General features: G+C 46.7%; 1 protein-coding gene across 1 annotated transcript in view; it reads left to right on the top strand.

Annotated features, from left to right (window-relative positions):
- Positions 1–22032, top strand: part of camk1da (calcium/calmodulin-dependent protein kinase 1Da) — a 74580-nt gene that overhangs the window by 38824 nt on the left and 13724 nt on the right. The window contains exons 2-3 of the mRNA XM_024372892.2: positions 3034–3165; positions 6417–6491. Coding sequence (XP_024228660.2) covers positions 3034–3165; positions 6417–6491 — 207 coding nt within the window. The remainder of the gene's footprint in view (positions 1–3033; positions 3166–6416; positions 6492–22032) is intronic.

The following is a 22032-nucleotide window of genomic DNA, read 5'->3' as shown; positions in this document are numbered from 1 at the left end:
CCAGTCCTAGCCTTCCTAATGGGCGTGCTGCTTACAACAGACCAGCGAGGGTGGGTGACCAGCTGGCTCTCGTAGCCGAGGGAGATGGGTGGAGGCTGGGTGACTTTGCCATGGTTAAGAGGGGTTGCGTGTGTGTGTGTGTGTGTGTGTGTGTGTGTGTGTGTGTGTGTGTGTGTGTGTAGCATAGCGACAGGCCTGCATTTCTGTTTTATCTCTGCATCAGTGTTTTTAGAGCTTTTCAGTGAAGTGTCAGATGGTGATGTCTTGTAGTCATCAGCAAACGGGGGCTTCTAAATGGCTCTAGTGCTATCTGGACTAAAGCACTACACACACACACACACACACACACTAATAAGATGTGTTGAATATTACTAAGGTTATATTAATGGGGCAGCAGGTAGCCTAGTGGTTAGAGCGTTGGACTAGTAACCGGAAGGTTGCAAGATCGAATCCCAGAGTTGAAAAAGGTAAAAACCTGTCGTTCTGCCCCTGAACAAGGTAGTTAACCCACTGTTCCCCGGTAGGCCGTCATTGTAAATAAGAATTTGTTCTTTACTGACTTGCCTAGTTAAATAAAATAATGTATTACTCAGGTTTTACTGAAATTGTACACTTTCCAAAATGATGTCATGCTTGATATGCCTTATTTCACTCCCATCAGCAGAGTGTAATAAAAGGACAGAAAGGAGGGAGGAGATGACGAGAACGATGAAAGGAAGTATGAATGAATTCATAACCGGCACCATGTCCCAAAGGCAGGGGAGACGAGAGCGGGATGAGGAGAGGCGGGGAACGGAAGAATAGAATAATAGTGGAGAGGAAGAGGGAGGACGTGTTCCCTGTCTCCCCTCGTTCCTTCATTGCTGATTGGCACAGCAGCATGCACCATTAATCAGCTTATGAATGAAAGCAAACCACATATGAAATTTGATTTCCTAATGCGCTAACAAGGAGAACGCAGCAGGAAAACGAGGTGAGGGAGAGAAAGAGAGGAACGGGGAAGAAGGGAACCGATATATGGAGGAGAGAACATAGTGAGAATAAACATTAACTGTGGAGAAGGGAGAGAGGGAGACCGAGGGAACTGGGACAAAGGATACGGAGGAGATCAAGCATATTATAGAGCAAATTGAACATGAAACAACAAGTAAAGGACAACAAGCGGGAGTGATAGCTAAAGAGAGAGGGGGGAGACGTTGAGGGAAAGAGCGATAGAGTGAAAGCTGAGGGGCTGTGAAGTGTGTTAGTGATGGTGATATAGTGAGTGAGTGGTTTGGAGGGTTTCAGATGAGCTGGACAGAGAACAGTGAGATTCATGGAGCTGAGTATGTATTAATGAACTAATAAATTAATTAATAAATCCCTCTCTCTAGCTCCCCTCTGCCACCTCTTTCTCGCTCTCGCTGTCTCGCTCTCGCTGTCTCGCTCTCGCTGTCTCTCTCTCTCGCTGTCTCTCTCTCTCGCTGTCTCTCGCTCTCGCTGTCTCGCGCTCTCTCGCTGTCTCTCCTCTCTCTCGCTGTCTCTCGCTGTCTCTCGCTGTCTCTCGCTCTCTCGCGCTCTCAGACCTCTCTCGCTCTCTCGCTCGCTGTCTCGCTCTCGCTGTCTCTCTCTCTCTCGCTCTCTCGCTCGCTCGCTGTCTCTCTGCTCGCTCGCTGTCTCTCGCTCTCGCGTCTCTCTCTCTCTCTCGCTCTCTCGCTGTCTCTCGCTCTCGCTGTCTCTCTCTCACTCTCTCGCTCTCTCTCTCGCTGTCTCTCGCACTCGCTGTCTCTCTCGCTGTCTCGCTCTCGCTGTCTCTCGCACTCGCTGTCTCGCTCTCGCTGTCTCTCGCTCTCGCTGTCTCTGCTCTCGCTGTCTCTCGCTCTCGCTGTTCGCTCGCTGTCTCGCCTTATTTCACTCCCAAAATAAAAGGACAGAAAGGAGGGATTCAATAAAGGACTGTCTCTCGCTCTCGCTGTCGCTCGCTGTCTCGCTGTCGCTCGCTGTCTCGCTCTCGCTCGCTCTGTCTCTCGCTCTCGCTGTCTCGCTCGCTCTCTCGCTCTCTCTCGCTGTCTCGCTCTCGCTCGCTCTGTCTCTCGCTGTCTCGCTGTCGCTCTCTCGCTCTCGCTCTCTCGCTGTCGCTCGCTGTCTCGCTGTCACTCTCTCGCTGTCGCTCGCTGTCTCGCTCTCACTCTCTCGCTGTCGCTCGCTGTCTCGCTCTCTCTCTCTCGCTGTCGCTCGCTGTCTCTCGCTCGCTGTCTCGCTGTCGCTCGCTGTCTCTCTCTCTCGCTGTCTCTCTCTCTCGCTGTCTCTCGCTCTCTCGCTGTCTCTCTCGCTCGCTGTCTCTCGCTCGCTGTCTCTCTCTCGCTGTCTCTCTCTGTCTCTCGCTCTCGCTGTCTCTCTCTCGCTGTCTCTCTCGCACTCGCTGTCTCGCTCTCGCTGTCTCGCTCTCGCTGTCTCTCTCTCGCTGTCTCTCGCTCGCTGTCTCTCGCTCTCGCTCTCTCTCACTCGCTCTGTCTCTCGCTCTCGCTGTCTCTCGCTGTCGCTCGCTCGCTGTCTCGCTGTCTCTCGCTCGCTGTCTCGCTGTCTCTCGCTCGCTGTCTCGCTCGCTGTCTCGCTGTCTCTCGCTCGCTGTCTCTCGCTCGCTGTCTCGCTCGCTGTCTCGCTGTCTCTCGCTCGCTGTCTCGCTCGCTGTCTCGCTGTCTCTCGCTCGCTGTCTCTCGCTCTCGCTGTCTCTCGCTCGCTGTCTCGCTGTCTCTCGCTCGCTGTCTCGCTCGCTGTCTCTCGCTCGCTGTCTCTCTCTCGCTCTCGCTGTCTCTCTCTCGCTCTCGCTGTCTCTCTCTCGCTCTCGCTGTCTCTCTCTCGCTCTCGCTGTCTCTCTCTCGCTCTCGCTGTCTCTCTCGCTGTCTCTCACTCTGTCTCTCTCTCATGGAAACCTTGTTAACTTGTTTTGCTGTTTCATGTCTGTGTTTAGTATCTGCACTTGTGTTCAATGGTCTTACATGATTGCTAATTGATTAATCAAATGTTTTCTCTTTCTCCATTTCTCTCTCCTAGCGGGGCATTCTCTGAGGTGGTGTTGGCCCAGGAGAGGTCTACGGGGAAGATGTTTGCTGTGAAGTGTATCCCCAAGAAGGCCCTGAAGGGGAAAGAGAGCAGCATCGAGAACGAGATCACCGTGCTCCGCAAGTAAGTCTCCCACCTACCTTCTCCTCCCTAACACCTGTTACCTTGGCGACCGAACGGAAAACACAGCCGCCCGTCACCATCACGCTCGCTTCCCTCCCACTACTCCCCATTCACTGTTATCTTTAGGTCACGATCCACAGTCTCACACTGACAGAAGAGGAGATCAGGGTAGTTAGCAACTATAGAAAATGTCCTGTCATTTCTTTTCTTAGTGACCTTGTCTCCTAAGCGCTGATACTGTACTGAATGTTCATTCTAATCTTTTCTCCCAGTGAGAAACACTCATGTATTTTATACTTATTATTCATACATATTGTCAGGTAGCTGAGTAGAGGTCTATATGAACACACACACACACGCACACACACACCTACGGGATAAAACCCAAGACATTCATCTCCACGTCACTAGATAATACAGTAATCCCTCTCCACAGCTTGGACTTGGCTGTGCTTGTGAGCATGTGTGTGTATGGTCAGATATCACCTTGGATCTGGCCCAGTGCTCAGTATTTCCAAAAGGTCTCACTCACTCACTCTCTCGCACACTCACTCAGTCACTCAAAAGTCCAGAAGTAAGCGGCTACAGTATGTGTTGGTGTTATTATTGCAGTATACCATGCGTGTTCCCTAGGGACAGGAGAGACACCACTGACCCTGGCAATATTTATGGGGGATAGGTGTTGTCACTGTGATCCAGTCAGTGGAGGGGGGGGTGTGGCCTAGCCTCTGACGCCTTCCATGTTTGACCTTCGGCTTTCTGCCACTCCCAGCATCTCCTGGCAACCAGCTGATTGACAGACTAATATGGCCTGAGGTCACAAGACACCTCAAGGTCAGTGCTTCATATCGTAATAGTGTCATTCACATGTACTTTATATATACAAAGTATGTGGATGGCCTTCAAATTACTGTATTCGGCTATTTCAGCCACACCCGTTGCTGACAGGTGTATAAAATCGAGCACACAGCCATGCAATCTCCATAGACAAACATTGGCAGTAGAATGGCCTTACTGAAGAGCTCAGTGACGTTCAACGTGGCACCGTCATAGGATGCCACCTTTCCAACATGTCAGTTTGTCAAATTTCTGCCCTGCTAGAGCTGCCCCGGTCAACTGTAAGTGCTGTTATTGTGAAGTGGAATCGTCTAGGAGCAACAACGTCTCAGCCGCAAAGTGGTAGGCCACACAAGCTTACAGAACGGGACCGACGAGGGCTGAAGCGCGTAGTGCGTAAAAATCATCTGTCCTCGGTTGCAACACTCACTACAGAGTTCCAAACTCCCTCTGGAAGCAACGTCAGCACAATAACTGTTTGTTGGGAGCTTCATAAAATGAGTTTCCTTGGCCGAGCAGACGCACACAAGCCTAACATCACCATTTGCAATGCCAACCGTCGGCTGGAGTGGTGTAAAGCTCGCCACCATTGGACACTGGAGCAGTGGAAAGACGTTCTCTGGAGTGATGAATCACGCTTCACCATCTGGCAGTCCGATGGACTAATCTGGGGATTGGTGGATTGCCAGGAGAACGCTACCTGCCCCAATGCATAGTGCCAACTGTAAAGTTTGGTGGTGGAGGGATAATGGTCTGGGGCTGTTTTTCATGTTTAGTTCCAGTGAAGGGAAATCTTAACGCTACAGCATACAATGACATTCTAGACGAGTCTGTGCTTCCAACTTTGTGGCAACGGTTTGGGGAAGGCCCTTTCCTGTTTCAGCATGACAATTTCCCCATGCACAAAGAGGTCCATACAGAAATGGTTTGTCAAGATCGATGTGGAAGAACTTGACTGGCTTGCACAGCGCCCTGACCTCAACCCCATCGAACACATTTGGGATGATTTGGAACACGACTATTAGCCAGGCCTAATTGCCCAACATCAGTGCCCGACCTCACTAATGCTCTTGTGGCTGAATGGAAGCAATATTACAATCTCGTGGAAAGGCTTCCCAGAAGAGTGGAGGATGTTATAGCAGCAAAGGGAGGACCAACTAGATATTAATGCCCATGATTTTGGAATGAAATATTTGACTAGCAGGCGTCCACATACTTTTGAATATGTAGTATATATGTATACACTTCAAGTGGTCAAGGGTGAACACACATTCAGAAACACACGCGTGTAAAAAATTGAGAACTGGCACACACACATTAACAAATAAATGATCAGGTTCTCTTTCTCCCTCTTGCTCTGTGAAGTTAGGGTATAGTGTCGTGCCACAGTCTCTGCCCACTCTGTCGCCTACTAGTTTATTTGGATCCTGCAGCTCGACAGGGATTCTCTCACACACACACACACACGGCCTTCTCTAAGAGACAGAGAATCAGTTGCCAAATAATAAGGCATTAACTGTGGAAGGATTTGCATGTAATGACTGCAGATCAGGAATCCTCTGTCTCTACTCTGAGGTTCCCATCTGCTTTACCCTTCCATGATCCCAGGGAGAGTTTAAACACACACCATTCTCCCTGGTGTTCTCATCTCAGCCATCTCTCCTCAGACTGTTTATGACTCATATCTCTACACTCCACCGCTCGCTACGAGCTCAGAGATCACACACTCCTAATGCATGTACTGAACTCCCCACCTGCTCACGCTTCCTGTGTGTGTGTGTACAGTATTATTCCCCCCTTGTGATAACATCATCGGCAAATGGGTCACGAGGCATCGAAGACACCCACACAGACCACCACCACTGCAGCACACCCACACAGACCGGCAGCGCACACAGACCACCACCACCACTGCAGCACACGCACACACACAGACCACCACCACAGCAGCACAAGCACACAGACTACCACCACAGCAGCACACGCACACAGACTACCACCACAGCAGCACAAGCACACAGACCACCACCACAGCAGCACAAGCACACAGACCACCACCACAGCAGCACAAGCGCCACAGCAGCACACGCACACAGACCAGCAGCACACAGACCAGCAGCACAAGCATGTCCCATGTGTACACTATACACTTTCACCATGGAGCAGTTACTATGGCGTTGCCTGAGTATGGTGTTGACTGTATCAATAGAGACAGAAAGGAGGGAAAGGGTTAGGATAAGGCTTGGGCTTATGTTTTATATTCAGGTTTAGTAAGTGTTTGAGATGACTCTAGAGCTGAGGTAAAGATGGTGTAGATGGGGGTTGAGACAGTCTGGGATCGGATCATCTGTTTGAAGGGTTATAGTTATACATGACTAATAGACTAACGTTGTCTGTGTTTTCTGTCCCTCCAGAATCAAGCATGAGAACATAGTGGCTTTGGAGGACATCTATGAGAGTTCCAACCACCTCTACCTGATCATGCAGCTGTAAGTTCTCTCGCTCTCTCTCGCGCTCTGTCCCTCTCGCTCTCTGTCCCTCTTGCTCTCTGTCCCTCTCGCTCTCTGTCCCTCTCGCTCTCTGTCCCTCTCGCTCTCTGTCCCTCTCGCTCTCTGTCCCTCTCGCTCTCTGTCCCTCTCGCTCTCTGTCCCTCTCGCTCTCTGTCCCTCTCGCTCTCTGTGTGTCCCCCTCTCGCTCTCTGTGTGTCCCCCTCTGTCTCTCTCTCCTTCTGTCTCTCTGACTGTCTCGGTCTCACTCAGCACCCAGGAATGGGGCAGGGGGGGGACTGTTTTAGCTTTACACACATACACACACATTATAAGCCCTCATTACTCTAATTAGACTTCCATTAAGACTGTCTACAGGAGAGGGAATGGGACCTGGCTCGTAGCGCTCAGCTAACGTTTACGTAACATTACTCTAACGTTACAGCAAGGCTAACGTGCCACTGCACTCCTGGCCACATTAATCAGCTGGAGTTAAATCAGTCTGTCGAGGAGGGCGTGTGAGTTATGGATTAAAGTGTGTTGTCAGTTATGTAAGTGTGTGTGTGTGCAGTAAAGTAGAGCAGTTCTTAACTTTGATCATTTCATTTAGGTTATTGCTGAGTCACGGCACACAATGTTATTAATTTCAGTGCTAACAAGCTGTCGAATTGAGAACAGAGGAGAACACCAGCCACTGTCTTTCACTTCACTCTTCTTCCAGTCTTCTGCCTCTCTCACCCTTCGCTTGTCTCTCTCTTCTCCTTTCTTCCTTCTCACCCCTGTTCTTCTCCCCCCTCACACCTCATCTTTCCTCCCTCACCTCTCACCTTTTCCCCTTACCTCTCCCCTCACCTGCAGCAGGTGTGAAATGAGTCTCCTCTGCAGCAAGGCACCTTCTCATTTCAGGCTCAGATAAAGGTCACCTCACTCCACTTATGACACTTAACTTGGTAGAAGCAGGAATAACACCTCAGCAGGTAGGAATCTCAGCACTCATCGTAGATTTGAGTCGGTACACATCTGAGTCCATGTATCAAGCATCACCTCCGAGTATTTATTTGATTTATTTATTTAACCTTTATTTAACTAGGCAAGTCAGTTAAGAACAAATTCTTATTTACAATTACGGCCTTCCCCGGCCAAAACCGGATGACGCTGGGCCAATTGTGCGCCGCCCTATGGGACTCCCAATCACGGCCGGATGTGATACAGCCTGGATAGGAATCATCCTCAGAGGTTGACAGGTGTGGTCTGATATACAGTACCTGTGCTCTGAGTTGGATTTAACTTTGCGCTGAGTTTAACACATCAGGTCTGATATACCTGCACTCAGGAGTTTGACAGATCGGGTTTGATTTAACAGCGTCTGTGCTCAGAGTTTGACATGCTATGTCTGATCTAGCTGAGATTAGTTAGTTGGGTCTGGTGTGGTGCTTCCATCTCTGGTTGGATGAAGAGCTGCTGTCTCCAGCGATCTACAACCATGTCATCACCACATGGCTGATACATCCAATCCTGCTCAAATAAGTGAGGGTGAGATGGATGGAGAGGGAACGGTATGCCAGGCAGATGGAAGTGTGATATGAGAGAGAGGGAGAAGAGAGGGAGCGGTATGTCAGGCAGATGGAAGTGTGATATGAGAGAGAGAGAGAGCGAGAGAGTTGTAGAGAGAGAGACAGACAGTTGTAGGTAGGTAGAGAGAGAGAGAGAGAGAGAGAGAGAGACAGTTGTAGGTAGAGAGAGAGAGAGAGACAGTTGTAGGTAGAGAGAGAGAGAGAGACAGTTGTAGGTAGAGCGAGAGAGAGTTGAGAGAGCGAGAGAGAGTTGTAGAGAGCGAGAGACAGACAGTTGTAGAGAGAGAGAGACAGTTGTAGAGAGAGAGAGACAGTTGTAGAGAGAGAGAGAGAGACAGACAGTTGTAGAGAGAGAGAGACAGACAGTTGTAGAGAGAGAGAGAGAGAGACAGACAGTTGTAGAGAGAGAGAGACAGACAGTTGTAGAGAGAGAGAGAGAGACAGACAGTTGTAGAGAGAGAGAGAGACAGACAGTTGTAGAGAGAGAGACAGACAGTTGTAGGTAGGTAGAGAGAGAGAGAGAGAGAGAGAGAGAGAGACAGTTGTAGGTAGAGAGAGAGAGAGACAGTTGTAGGTAGAGAGAGAGAGAGAGACAGTTGTAGGTAGAGCGAGAGAGAGTTGTAGAGAGCGAGAGAGAGTTGTAGAGAGCGAGAGACAGTTGTAGAGAGAGAGAGACAGTTGTAGAGAGCGAGAGAGAGAGAGACAGTTGTAGAGAGAGAGACAGTTGTAGAGAGAGACAGACAGTTGTAGAGAGAGAGAGACAGACAGTTGTAGAGAGAGAGAGACAGTTGTAGAGAGAGAGAGACAGTTGTAGAGAGAGAGAGAGAGACAGACAGTTGTAGAGAGAGAGAGACAGACAGTGTGTAGAGAGAGAGAGAGACAGACAGTTGTAGAGAGAGAGAGACAGACAGTTGTAGAGAGAGAGAGAGAGACAGACAGTTGTAGAGAGAGAGAGAGACAGACAGTTGTAGAGAGAGAGACAGACAGTTGTAGAGAGAGAGAGAGAGACAGACAGTTGTGGAGAGAGAGAGAGACAGACAGTTGTAGAGAGAGAGAGAGACAGACAGTTGTAGAGAGAGAGACAGACAGTTGTAGAGAGAGAGAGACAGACAGTTGTAGAGAGAGAGTTGTAGAGAGAGAGAGACAGACAGTGTAGAGAGAGAGAGAGACAGACAGTTGTAGAGAGAGAGAGAGAGACAGACAGTTGTAGAGAGAGAGAGAGACAGACAGTTGTAGAGAGAGAGAGACAGTTGTAGAGAGAGAGAGACAGTTGTAGAGACAGTTGTAGAGAGAGAGTTGAGAGAGACAGTTGAGAGAGAGAGACAGTTGTAGAGAGAGAGAGAGACAGTTGTAGAGAGAGAGAGAGAGACAGTTGTAGAGAGAGAGAGAGAGAGAGAGAGAGAGACAGTTGTAGAGAGAGAGAGAGACAGACAGTTGTAGAGAGAGAGACAGACAGTTGTAGAGAGAGAGAGAGACAGACAGTTGTAGAGAGAGAGAGAGACAGTTGTAGAGAGACAGTTGTAGAGAGACAGTTGTAGAGAGAGAGAGACAGTTGTAGAGAGAGAGAGAGAGAGACAGTTGTAGAGAGAGAGAGAGACAGTTGTAGAGAGAGAGAGAGAGACAGTTGTAGAGAGAGAGAGAGACAGACAGTTGTAGAGAGAGAGAGACAGACAGTTGTAGAGAGAGAGAGACAGACAGTTGTAGAGAGAGAGAGAGACAGTTGTAGAGAGACAGTTGTAGAGAGAGAGAGAGACAGTTGTAGAGAGAGAGAGAGACAGTTGTAGAGAGAGAGAGAGACAGACAGTTGTAGAGAGAGACAGAGGGAGAGGAATATATAGATAGTTAGTTAGTTAGTTAGTTAGTTAGTTAGTTAGTTAGTTAGTTAGTTAGTTAGTTAGTTAGTTAGTTAGTTAGATAGATAGATAGATAGATAGATAGATAGATAGATAGATAGATAGATAGATAGATAGATAGATAGATAGATAGATAGATAGATAGATAGTTAGTTAGATAGATAGATAGATAGATAGATAGATAGTTGAGCGAAAGCCAAAACGGAGCAATTGAAGCCAAGAACAAGAGGAGGGGATTTGAAGGGGGAGACAGAGGGGAAAAAAGCAGGCAGAAGACAGAGGGGAAAAAACTAATCTAAAACGTATCTGGAGTTGAGCAAAGCTTAAATCTTTTCGACTCAGTCAGTGGCTATTTAATAATGAATGGAAAGGGTTGTAAAAGTGTGTGGTGTTTTACAGAAAATATAAACACGGCTTTGGGTTTTTTATTTTCTCCCCAACAACACTGAAACCATGTGAGTTAAACAAACCAAACCGTTCTGTTCTACGGAAGCAGCAGGCTCAGCCACAGGCTTGTGAGTGTTACTGTTAAAACACCTTCACACCACTACCTTACTGTAGGAACCACTACAGCAGGGTCAGCAACACCACTACCTTACTGTAGGAACCACTACACCAGGGTCAGCAACACCTTCACACCACTACCTTACTGTAGGAACCACTACAGCAGGGTCAGCAACACCTTCACACCACTACCTTACTGTAGGAACCACTACAGCAGGGTCAGCAACACCTTCACATCACTACCTTACTGTAGCAACCACTACAGCAGGGTCAGCAACACCTTCACACCACTACCTTACTGTAGGAACCACTACAGCAGGGTCAGCAACACCACTACCTTACTGTAGGAACCACTACAGCAGGGTCAACAACACCTTCACACCACTACCTTACTGTAGGAACCACTACAGCAGGGTCAACAACACCTTCACACCACTACCTTACTGTAGGGACCACTACAGCAGGGTCAACAACACCTTCACACCACTACCTTACTGTAGGAACCACTACAGCAAGGTCAACAACACCTTCACATCACTACCTTACTGTAGGAACCACTACAGCAGGGTCAGCAACACCTTCACACCACTACCTTACTGTAGGAACCACTACAGCAGGGTCAGCAACACCTTCACACCACTACCTTACTGTAGGAACCACTACAGCAGGGTCAGCAACACCTTCACATCACTACCTTACTGTAGGAACCACTACAGCAGGGTCAGCAACACCTTCACACCACTACCTTACTGTAGGAACCACTACAGCAGGGTCAGCAACACCTTCACATCACTACCTTACTGTAGGAACCACTACAGCAGGGTCAGCAACACCTTCACACCACTACCTTACTGTAGGAACCACTACAGCAGGGTCAGCAACACCTTCACACCACTACCTTACTGTAGGAACCACTACAGCAGGGTCAGCAACACCTTCACACCACTACCTTACTGTAGGAACCACTACACCAGGGTCAGCAACACCTTCACACCACTACCTTACTGTAGGAATCACTACAGCAGGGTCAGCAACACCTTCACACCACTACCTTACTGTAGGAACCACTACAGCAGGGTCAGCAACACCTTCACACCACTACCTTACTGTAGGAATCACTACACAGCAGGGTCAGCAACACCTTCACGGGGGCGCTAGAGAGCGTGCTATGGAGTAGACGTGCTTTGCTAGAGCTCCGCTCCATTTTGAAACAAATTAGTATTTATCTTAACCTCTCACGACCTATATCTTCAAACAAATATGAAAAAGGCACCAGAAAAGGGAGCGCTAAACAAGATAACTTGAATGAGATAGACAGCGAACCAATTTCACGAGGAGTTAGCTGAAGAGGCTAGCTTCCAAGAGTCCCCCACAGAGCCTACGCAAAATGACATACTGGCTGCCATAAACTCACTAAGCAAGAAGGTGGACACAAGGTTGGCTGATATCTCAAAGAGTATTGGGACTTTGGCCGAAACTGTGAAGGCAACTCAGAGAAGGGTGCATGAGGTTGAGCAAACGACAGTCGATCACGAGGCCAGGCTACAGGACATAGAGAAACAGTGCTCAACGTTCAAAAATGACAACAAAACCCTGAAAGCCCGAATGGAAATGCTCGAGTAGCATTCAAGACGCCAGAACATCCAAATATGTATGTGGCATCCAGGAAGACACTGAGAAAGGGAAACCCACTGAATTTGTCTCGGAGCTGATACCGGCCCTGCTGGGGAGTGAACACTTCAAACCGGCCATCCTGATCGACCGCGCACACAGATCTCAGGCAACGAAGCCGGCCAAGGGCGGGCCACCAAGGCCATTCATTGTACGGCTGCACTATCCCCAGACCAGGGATCTCATCCTCAAGCTGGCTAGTCAAAAGTTCCCCCTTAACTTCAACGGAGCCAGGGTGTCTTTCAACCCAGATCTTACCTTGGAGGTGAGGAACCAACGGAAAGAGTATGATGAGGTACGCAACAAATGCAGGGCGGCTAACATCCGATATGGATTCCTCTTCCCAGCCCGGTTTAAGTTGACAGTCGAGGGATCAACACGTACGTTTGACAACCCAAAAGAGGCCGATCTGTTCTTGACAAGCAAGCTCCCTGGCTGAGGATACAGAACGGCTGTGTCAGCCGGCTAAATGACCAAATACAGGCCAGGAATGCGTTTGGATTTCCGGACTATGGCTTTTCGATTAGAAGATCAGAATTTGGGACTTATGATTGGTGAGATGTTGTGGCTAAGATAGCATTGTTTGGCACATCATGTTTTAGCGCCACTCACCCCCTAACGTGAGAGTTAAGTGTTATTTAATATTAGCGTATATGCGGAGCATCTATAGACGACGAGTTAGTTCAAGCTGTATGTCTAGACACCGTCAGGTTTGTGTGTTAGCCAAGGAGTGCTTCGTTTGGGGAAGTCACTCAGTAAAGGGACGGGAGGGGGGATGGGGTCTGTGTTTTATGTTCATGTTTATTATTAGTACAGGTGGCATGACAAGCTCCCGCACGGCGGGATGTTTTTCTTCTGAGTTTTGTATGACAGCAACAATTTGCTCTAAAATAAGAAATGCCACATAGTGACAGAGCACAGAGTAGACCAGGTGGAATAAAGATAGTCAGCTGGAACTGTAATGGCTTAGGGCATGTGGTGAAACGAGCTAAGGTTTTTTCTCATCTTAAATCACTGGGTGCTGACATAGTGTTTCTTCAAGAAACTCATATTAAACGTTCCGCTCAGGCCAAGCTACGAGTCGGCTGGATCGGTCAGATATACCAGTCTAACTTTGATGCAAAAGTGAGAGGGGTAGCAATCCTGATAAGGAAAAACATTCCGTTTGTTTACTCATCCTCGATTTCAGATCCTAATGGTCGGTATATTATTGTGGCTGGTACACTGAATTTGAAACCAGTAACCTTGGTCAATTTATATGGACCCAACTTCGATGATCCATTATTTTTTCAAAGGGTATTTAAGGACATACCAAATATCTCGGATACAAGTGTTATTGTTGGAGGGGACTTTAACTGTACATTAGATCCTCTTTTAGATAAACAGCTATCAAGGTCACTTCAGCAATCAAATGCCAGTGTCTGTCTAAATACATTGATGACAAACCTTAACATTGTCGATATTTGGAGACTGACGCACCCAACAGACAGGGATTACTCATTCTTTTCATCAGTTCATAAATCATATTCCAGAATTGACTTTTTTGTTGGACTCTAAACTAATTTCAGCAGCTGAGTCGGTTACCTATCACCCTATTGTAATTACGGACCACTCTCCTGTGTCCATGGTGCTGAAACTCGACAATATGTCGACAGGTCGGCGACAGTGGCGCTTAGACGCATACCTGCTGAAAGATGAGGCTTTTTGTCAGTATTTGAAGGAGCAGATTGCCTTTTTCCTCAGAACTAACGACACGGGGGATGGTGACGACTCCACCCTTTGGGAATCTCTAAAGGCTGTGATTAGAGGTTACATTATTTCTTATGCATCAGAGAGGAAGAAACGCGCCAATACTAGGCTTAGAGAAATTGAAAGAGTTAGGGGAACAGGAGAACGTTTTTAGGACAAATTCCTCGTATTACAGTCCTTGAGAAGATCAAAGTTAAAATATGAATACAATACCATCCTTTCGAAACGGGTGGGCTCTTTACTTGCTAGAACGCAACAAAGTTATTTTGAACTGAGTGACAAACCACATAAATTATTAGCAAGACAGCTAAGGCATGTACAGGCATCTAGAGCTATTCACAAAATAAAAGACCAGAAGGGTAAAATAGTAACAGATCCGCAGGATATTAATAAATGCTTAGCGCAGTTTTACTCAGAGCTATACCAATCAAAATGTGATGCTACTGATCCACAAACTATGGAACGCTTTCTCGCTGAATGTGAACTTCCTAAACTAGACAGGGAGGCAGCTTCTGCACTCGATGCAGGGATAACTTTGGAGGAAATTAACACAGCGATAGCACAATTTCCAAACAGCAAGGCCCCTGGGCCCGATGGATATGTAATAGAATTCTATAAGAAGTACTGCGCCAGTCTAGCTCCACTTATGTTGCGAATGTTTAAACAATCCAAAGAAAATGCCAAACTCCCGCAAACACTGTATGAGGCTACAATAGCACTGATCTTGAAAAAAAGATAGAGATTCCATGGAGATGTCATCTTATCGCCCCGTGTCGTTACTCCCCATAGAAAACAAGGTATTGACAAAGATATTGGCAAACCAATTGAAAACATATATTTCTGACCAGACAGGTTTTATCCCAGGCCGACATATACACTACAATTTGAGACGTCTTTTCAACGTAATGTATCACGATCATAAGGTTGAGGCAGTGGTAATAGCTCTTGATGCAGAGAAGGCGTTTGACCGGATTGAGTGGAAATATATGATGTCGGTTCTGGAGCACTTCGGGTTCGGAAAGGAATTTATTAATTGGATAAGAATTATTTATGCACACCCAATGGCGTCCGTGGTAACCAATCAAGAAATGTCGCAGTCATTCCGCTTGTTCAAGGGGTGCCGACAGGGGTGCCCTATTTCGCCTGCTCTCTTCGCTATTGCCATGGAACCCCTTGCTACTCACATTCGGGCATGTGCCGATATAGCTTCTGTTAAAATAAAGGACACACAGCACAAAATTTCCCTATATGCAGACGATGTTCTTTTGTTTTTGTCCAAACCTAAAACTTCTATTCCACCCTTACTTAACTTGATAAACACATTTGGCTCCTTCTCTGGCTACAAGATAAACTGGCAAAAAAGTGAGTTGATGCCAATATCACGGCCTGTGGATATGCAATTTCTGCAATCTACCCCGTTTAGAACAGTGATGGACAAGTTCACAAGCCTTGGCATTGTAGTGACAAGAGACCTTGATCAGCTATTGAAAGCGAATTGGGACATGAAAATATATCAGCTTAAACAAAATATAGATTTTTGGAAAACTCTGCCTATCTCCTTGGTTGGTCGTATAAACACTATTAAAATGGTTGTCCTACCCAGGTTTCTTTACCTCTTCCAATGTCTACCCAATTTCATACCACAAAGCTATTTTAAGAAACTGGATTCAATAGTAACTCCATTTTTATGGGATAACAAGGCAGCCCGAATTTCAAAGAAGCATTTATGCAAGTACAAAATAGAGGGGGGCTTTGGCCTTCCTCACTTTAAACTGTATTATTGGGCTGCTAATCTGAACATTGTGTCTTTCTGGAGGGAAAGTTCACCTGCGACGAGACAGAAGGATATGCCTGCATGGCTTTTGATTGAGCAGGCCTCCTGTCAACGTTCCTCACTCCCTGCACTTGTTAATAGCCCAACATATGTGAAAAAATCCACTTATGACTCTAACCCGGTCATTTGTCATACGCTTAGGATCTGGAAACAGATTAGGTATTTTCTTAACATACCCACTGTATACATTGACTGCCCGATTTGCCTGAATCATGCTTTCCACCCCGCATTGGATGATGTGGTGTTTTCACAGTGGAGGGAGAAGGGGCTCACAACAATTGGTAATCTATACATAGATGGTCAGTTAGCTTCATTTCAACAATTACAGGGAAAGTTCAACATGCCAACAACACATTCTTTCATATACCTCCAAATCAGGAATTTCGTAAGGACACATATCCCACAGTATGGCATGAAGCCAAATAGTCCTACATTAGATAGCTTGATCCTTGTCAAACCCCATTCAAAAGGGTCGGTCTCTAGACTGTATGATGTGCTACAGGCCCACATAGAGGTATCCACAGACACCATTAAAAGGGCTTGGGAACAAGAACTTGGGTCAGAAATCTCAGATGAGGACTGGGTAGAAGCTCTCAGGAATATAAACCACAGTTCAGTGAATGCCAGACACAACCTTGTACAGTTTAAGGTGATACACAGGTTACATTACTCAAAAGTAAAACTGCCAAAAATATTCCCGGACACCTCACCACTGTGTGAGAGGTGCAAGCAGGATGAGGGGACGTTGACCCACTTATTCTGGACATGTCCATAGTTACATGTTTACTGGGCTCTCATTTTTGATTATTTATTTAGAGCCTTTGATAGAGTTCTAGCCCCAGACCCATTGACCGCTCTGTTTGGTACAGCTGATGGGAATAACCACGAAGGGAAAGCTGTCTCTCTTTGTACTCTATTAGTCAAAAGGCTCATATTGCAATTTTAGAAACTGGAGACTGTACCTACCTTTGAAATGTGGTTACGGGATTTAGGGAATGTAATACATATGGAAAAGATTCGATACAATACCTCCAATAGAAGTCCAATGTTTTACAAAATATGGCAGCCGATACTGGATAAATGGTCTAGTCCCGCTTCATAACTGGGTTGACGATCTGCTGCTACTCTGTGCTGTACTCCACTCAACATTTATTTTTGGCTTAACTACACTGCTTGTAATGACTATATGCTGTCTTCATATACATGTACCACCTAATAGGATTTAGTTTTATTTTGTATATGTGTGAGTTAAGTTTTGTTTTGTCCTCTAAATGGGCCGTCCCATTCAACAGTACAATGAATGTCATTGTTAGTATTGCTGTCTTTTTTATTCAATTTTTTTATTGTAAAATAATAAACATATTATAAAAATAAAAAACATTGCCCTCCTAATGAAAAGGCCTGAGATAAACATAACACTGAAAACCAATATATTTCAAATACATTTTGTTGATTTATTTTGTCATTTATCTCATTGCCGCAACGCATAACCTTTTCTGGAGCTTGTTTTTTGCCATAATTACATGTTATTTTTATGTACACAAATTTAATAAAGAACAAATGGCATACTATCAGATTGAGCCAAAATGACTGACAAAAAACAAAAAAAACACCTTCACCCCACTACCTTACTGTAGGAACCACTACAGCAGGGTCAGCAACACCTTCACACCACTACCTTACTGTAGGAACCACTACAGCAGGGTCAGCAACACCTTCACATCACTACCTTACTGTAGGAACCACTACAGCAGGGTCAGCAACACCTTCACACCACTACCTTACTGTAGGAACCACTACAGCAGGGTCAGCAACACCTTCACATCACTACCTTACTGTAGGAACCACTACAGCAGGGTCAGCAACACCTTCACATCACTACCTTACTGTAGGAACCACTACAGCAGGGTCAGCAACACCTTCACACCACTACCTTACTGTAGGAACCACTACAGCAGGGTCAGCAACACCTTCACACCACTACCTTACTGTAGGAACCACTACAGCAGGGTCAGCAACACCTTCACACCACTACCTTACTGTAGGAACCACTACAGCAGGGTCAGCAACACCTTCACACCACTACCTTACTGTAGGAACCACTACAGCAGGGTCAGCAACACCTTCACACCACTACCTTACTGTAGGAACCACTACAGCAGGGTCAGCAACACCTTCACACCACTACCTTACTGTAGGAACCACTACAGCAGGGTCAGCAACACCTTCACACCACTACCTTACTGTAGGAACCACTACAGCAGGGTCAGCAACACCTTCACACCACTACCTTACTGTAGGAACCACTACAGCAGGGTCAGCAACACCTTCACATCACTACCTTACTGTAGGAACCACTACAGCAGGGTCAGCAACACCTTCACACCACTACCTTACTGTAGGAACCACTACAGCAGGGTCAGCAACACCTTCACACCACTACCTTACTGTAGGAACCACTACAGCAGGGTCAGCAACACCTTCACACCACTACCTTACTGTAGGAACCACTACAGCAGGGTCAGCAACACCTTCACACCACTACCTTACTGTAGGAACCACTACAGCAGGGTCAGCAACACCTTCACATCACTACCTTACTGTAGGAACCACTACAGCAGGGTCAGCAACACCTTCACACCACTACCTTACTGTAGGAACCACTACAGCAGGGTCAGCAACACCTTCACATCACTACCTTACTGTAGGAACCACTACAGCAGGGTCAGCAACACCTTCACACCACTACCTTACTGTAGGAACCACTACAGCAGGGTCAGCAACATCTTCACACCACTACCTTACTGTAGGAACCACTACAGCAGGGTCAGCAACATCTTCACACCACTACCTTACTGTAGGAACCACTACAGCAGGGTCAGCAACACCTTCACATCACTACCTTACTGTAGGAACCACTACAGCAGGGTCAGCAACACCTTCACATCACTACCTTACTGTAGGAACCACTACAGCAGGGTCAGCAACACCTTCACACCACTACCTTACTGTAGGAACCACTACAGCAGGGTCAGCAACATCTTCACACCACTACCTTACTGTAGAAAACATGGCAGCAAGGGTCAGCAACAGGCGACCCGCGGCATTTTAGTTTTTGGGGAAAAAACTATTGTAAAATCACCAGGAATTTAGGTTTCATTTAGGAAATGTATTCCCACGAATAAAAAAGAGATGTGATCGTGTCTCAATGTAATCAAGGAATGAAACTATTGTTATTTTAAAATAATAATATATTTTTGGGGCTTAGTTGTGGTCAATTTGCAGTGTATCAATTATTATAATTATGTTCCAGCCCCCCGACCATCCTCATCGACAGAAATCATCCCACGGCTGAATCTAGTTGACTACCACTGCACTGCAGTGTCTGGCACTGCTGAGCCAGACAACTACACAGGAGCACACAGGGCCACTGTACAGCTCAGATTACACTCAGATAAAGGGACAACCTGATACTGTTCTGACAGAGAGGGAGAGCGAGAGAGGGGGGGGGGGGTGAAGTTAGAGAAAGGGATGAGGAAGGGACAGCGATAGCAAGAAAGAGAGAGACTGAATGGAAAGATGATTGAGTGTGTGTGTGTGTGTGCCTGCAGTATGGTGTGTGTGTGTGTGTATTGAAAGGGAAGTAGATTTGGCTCCTGTCTGATTGCCATGGTCTCCCTACGCAAATGGTTACGTAATCCTGCAGGATGGTGGCCCATCTCCTCCGTCACTACCACACCGTTATGTCCAGCCAACGTGTGTGTGTGTGTGGCTTAGCCTTTTGCTTGTCATCCCCTGCCACGCTCGTCTTGGCTGGAAAAAAGTCACTGTTGGCAGAGGAGAGAGAGCGAGAGAAGAGATGGAGCGTGGGGATATAGAGGGAGAGAGGATAGAAAGGGCGAGCGAGAGCAGAGCAGATTAGCAATTTCTTATCTCCTTTTTTTCAGAAACTTCATTAGAATGTAACTTTCTTCCTTCTCTTATTTGGTCTGTCACTGTGACGATGCGCCCAGATTCACACTATGTCTCTCGTGTGTGTGTGTGTGTGTGTGTGTATATTCAATATTCATCCAATGCAAATCTCTGTGGTTTCAGAGAAAAACATGAACTCAGCAAAAAAATCCTCACTGTCAACTATTTATTTTCAGGAAACTTAAAATGTGTAAATATTTGTATGAACATAAGATTCAACAACTGAGACATAAACTGAACAAGTTCCACAGACATGTGACTAACAGAAATGGAATAATGAGTCCGTATCTGGTGTGGCCACCAGTTGCATTAAGTACTGCAGTGCATCTCCTCCTCATGGACTGCACCAGATTTGCCAGTTCTTGCTGTGGGATGTTACCCCACTCTTGCACCAAGGCACCTGCAAGTTCCAGGACATTTCTGGGGGGAATGGCTCTAGCCCTCACCCTCCGATCCAACAGGTCCCAGACGTGCTCAATGGGATTGAGATCCTGGCTCTTCACTGGCCATGGCAGAACACTGACATTCCTGTCTTGCAGGAAATCACGCACAGAACGAGCAGTATGGTTGGTGGCATTGTCATGCTGGAGGGTCATGTCAGGATGAGCCTGCTGGAAGGGTACCACATGAGGGAGGAGGATGTCTTCCCTGTAACGCACAGAATTGAGATTGCTTGCAATGACAACAAGCTCAGTTCGATGATGCTGTGACACACCGCCCCAGACCATGACGGCCCCTCCACCTCCAAATCGATCACGCTCCAGAGTAATGCTCATTCCTTCGCCGATAAACGCAAATCCGACCATCACCCCTGGTGAGACAAAACCGTGACTCGTCAGTGAAGAGAACCATTTGCCAGTCCTGTCTGATCCAGCGATGGTGGGTTTGTGCCCATAGGTGACGTTGTTGCCGGTGATGTCTGGTGAGGACCTGCCTTTACAACAGGCCTACAAGCCGTCAGTCCAGCCTCTCTCAGCCTATTGTGGACAGTCTGAGCACTGATGGAGGGATTGTGTGATCTGGTGTAACTTGGGCAGTTGTTGTAGAAGCCATTCTATAGCTGTTTTGCAAGTGTGATGTTCGGATGTACCGATCCTGTGCAGGTGTTACACGTGGTCTGCCACTGCAAGGACGATCAGCTGTCCGTCCTGTGTCCCTGTAGCGCTGTCTTGGGCGTCTCACAGTACGGACATTGTGATTTATTGCCCTGGCCACATCTGGAGTCCTCATGCCTAAGGCACGTTCACACAGATGAGCAGGGACCCTGGGCATCTTTCTTTTGGTGTTTTTCCGTCTGTAGAAAGGCCTCTTTAGTGTCCTAAGTTTTCATAACTGTGACCTTAATTGCCTACCATCTGTAATCTGTTAGTATCTTAAAGACCGTTCCACAGGTGCATGTTCATTAATTGTTTATGGTTCATTGAACATGCATGGGAAACAGTGTTTAAACCCTCTACAATGAAGATCTGTGAAGTTATTTGGATTTTTACGAATTATCTTTGAAAGACAAGGTGTGGAAAAAGGGACGTTTCTTTTTTTGAGTTTATTTGACCCTATGCTCAATCTCCCTCAGTGCAGTAACGAGAGGTGCAGTGAAACTGGTCGATCTTGTGTAGTATAGGTTGTTATTGTAGATTGACATGTTTGTATCTTATGGCGGTTAAGGTTAGAATTGTGATTGATTTAAGCTGATCCAAGATCAGTATTTAGTTCTAGTTGAGGCTGTTTACGGTTCAGTGTGTGGGTTAATCGGAATACCAGTAAGGATCATGGTTACAGCGCCCCCATGGGGATCAGAGGAGAGGAGCAGCCCCTCAGGCTCCTGCTGCACCGTCTGTCAACTCCGTACTGAGGAAGAAGGTACAGTACATTTGCTTCCCAAACGCCATACACAGGGGCACCGAGAGAGAGACTTTATTGGGTCAATATGAAAGTACTAACATCAGTGGATCAAAACAGTACTTCCTGGTAGTCCTTGGCGTGACATGACTTTCTATTGAAGGTCAGCTGTCTGTTTATCAATAGAGTATATACGAGGACTGCAGCCAGATGCCTTCAGGGGACATGTCAAACATGAGAGCGCGAGACAACAGAAACAGTCGATGGGGTCAATACAGGAACCAGGAGAGGGAGCTGTGTACCTGTGGAAATGCAAAATGTCCTTCCTCCGTTGTTTCCATATTGTGCTTGTCAGTACAAACGGAGACCAGTCATAAGAGACAGATTCTACCTCATTAATCTTCTTACCGTACATATTAGGCATTTTAATTTGTCTCTTGGTTCTAAAGCATGTTAAACCTAATATAGAGTCATTTGACTTACATTTATTTATTTTATCCCTTCCTCCCTCAGAACTAGTCTTTACGGACTGTGGCACTATTAGAGAT

The sequence above is a fragment of the Oncorhynchus tshawytscha genome, linkage group LG33 (genome assembly GCF_018296145.1).
Source record: "Oncorhynchus tshawytscha isolate Ot180627B linkage group LG33, Otsh_v2.0, whole genome shotgun sequence".
In the NCBI taxonomy this organism is placed as follows: Eukaryota; Metazoa; Chordata; class Actinopteri; order Salmoniformes; family Salmonidae; genus Oncorhynchus; species Oncorhynchus tshawytscha.
The sequence above is the reverse complement of the archived record's forward strand: the minus strand, read 5'-3'. Positions and strand labels throughout refer to the sequence as shown.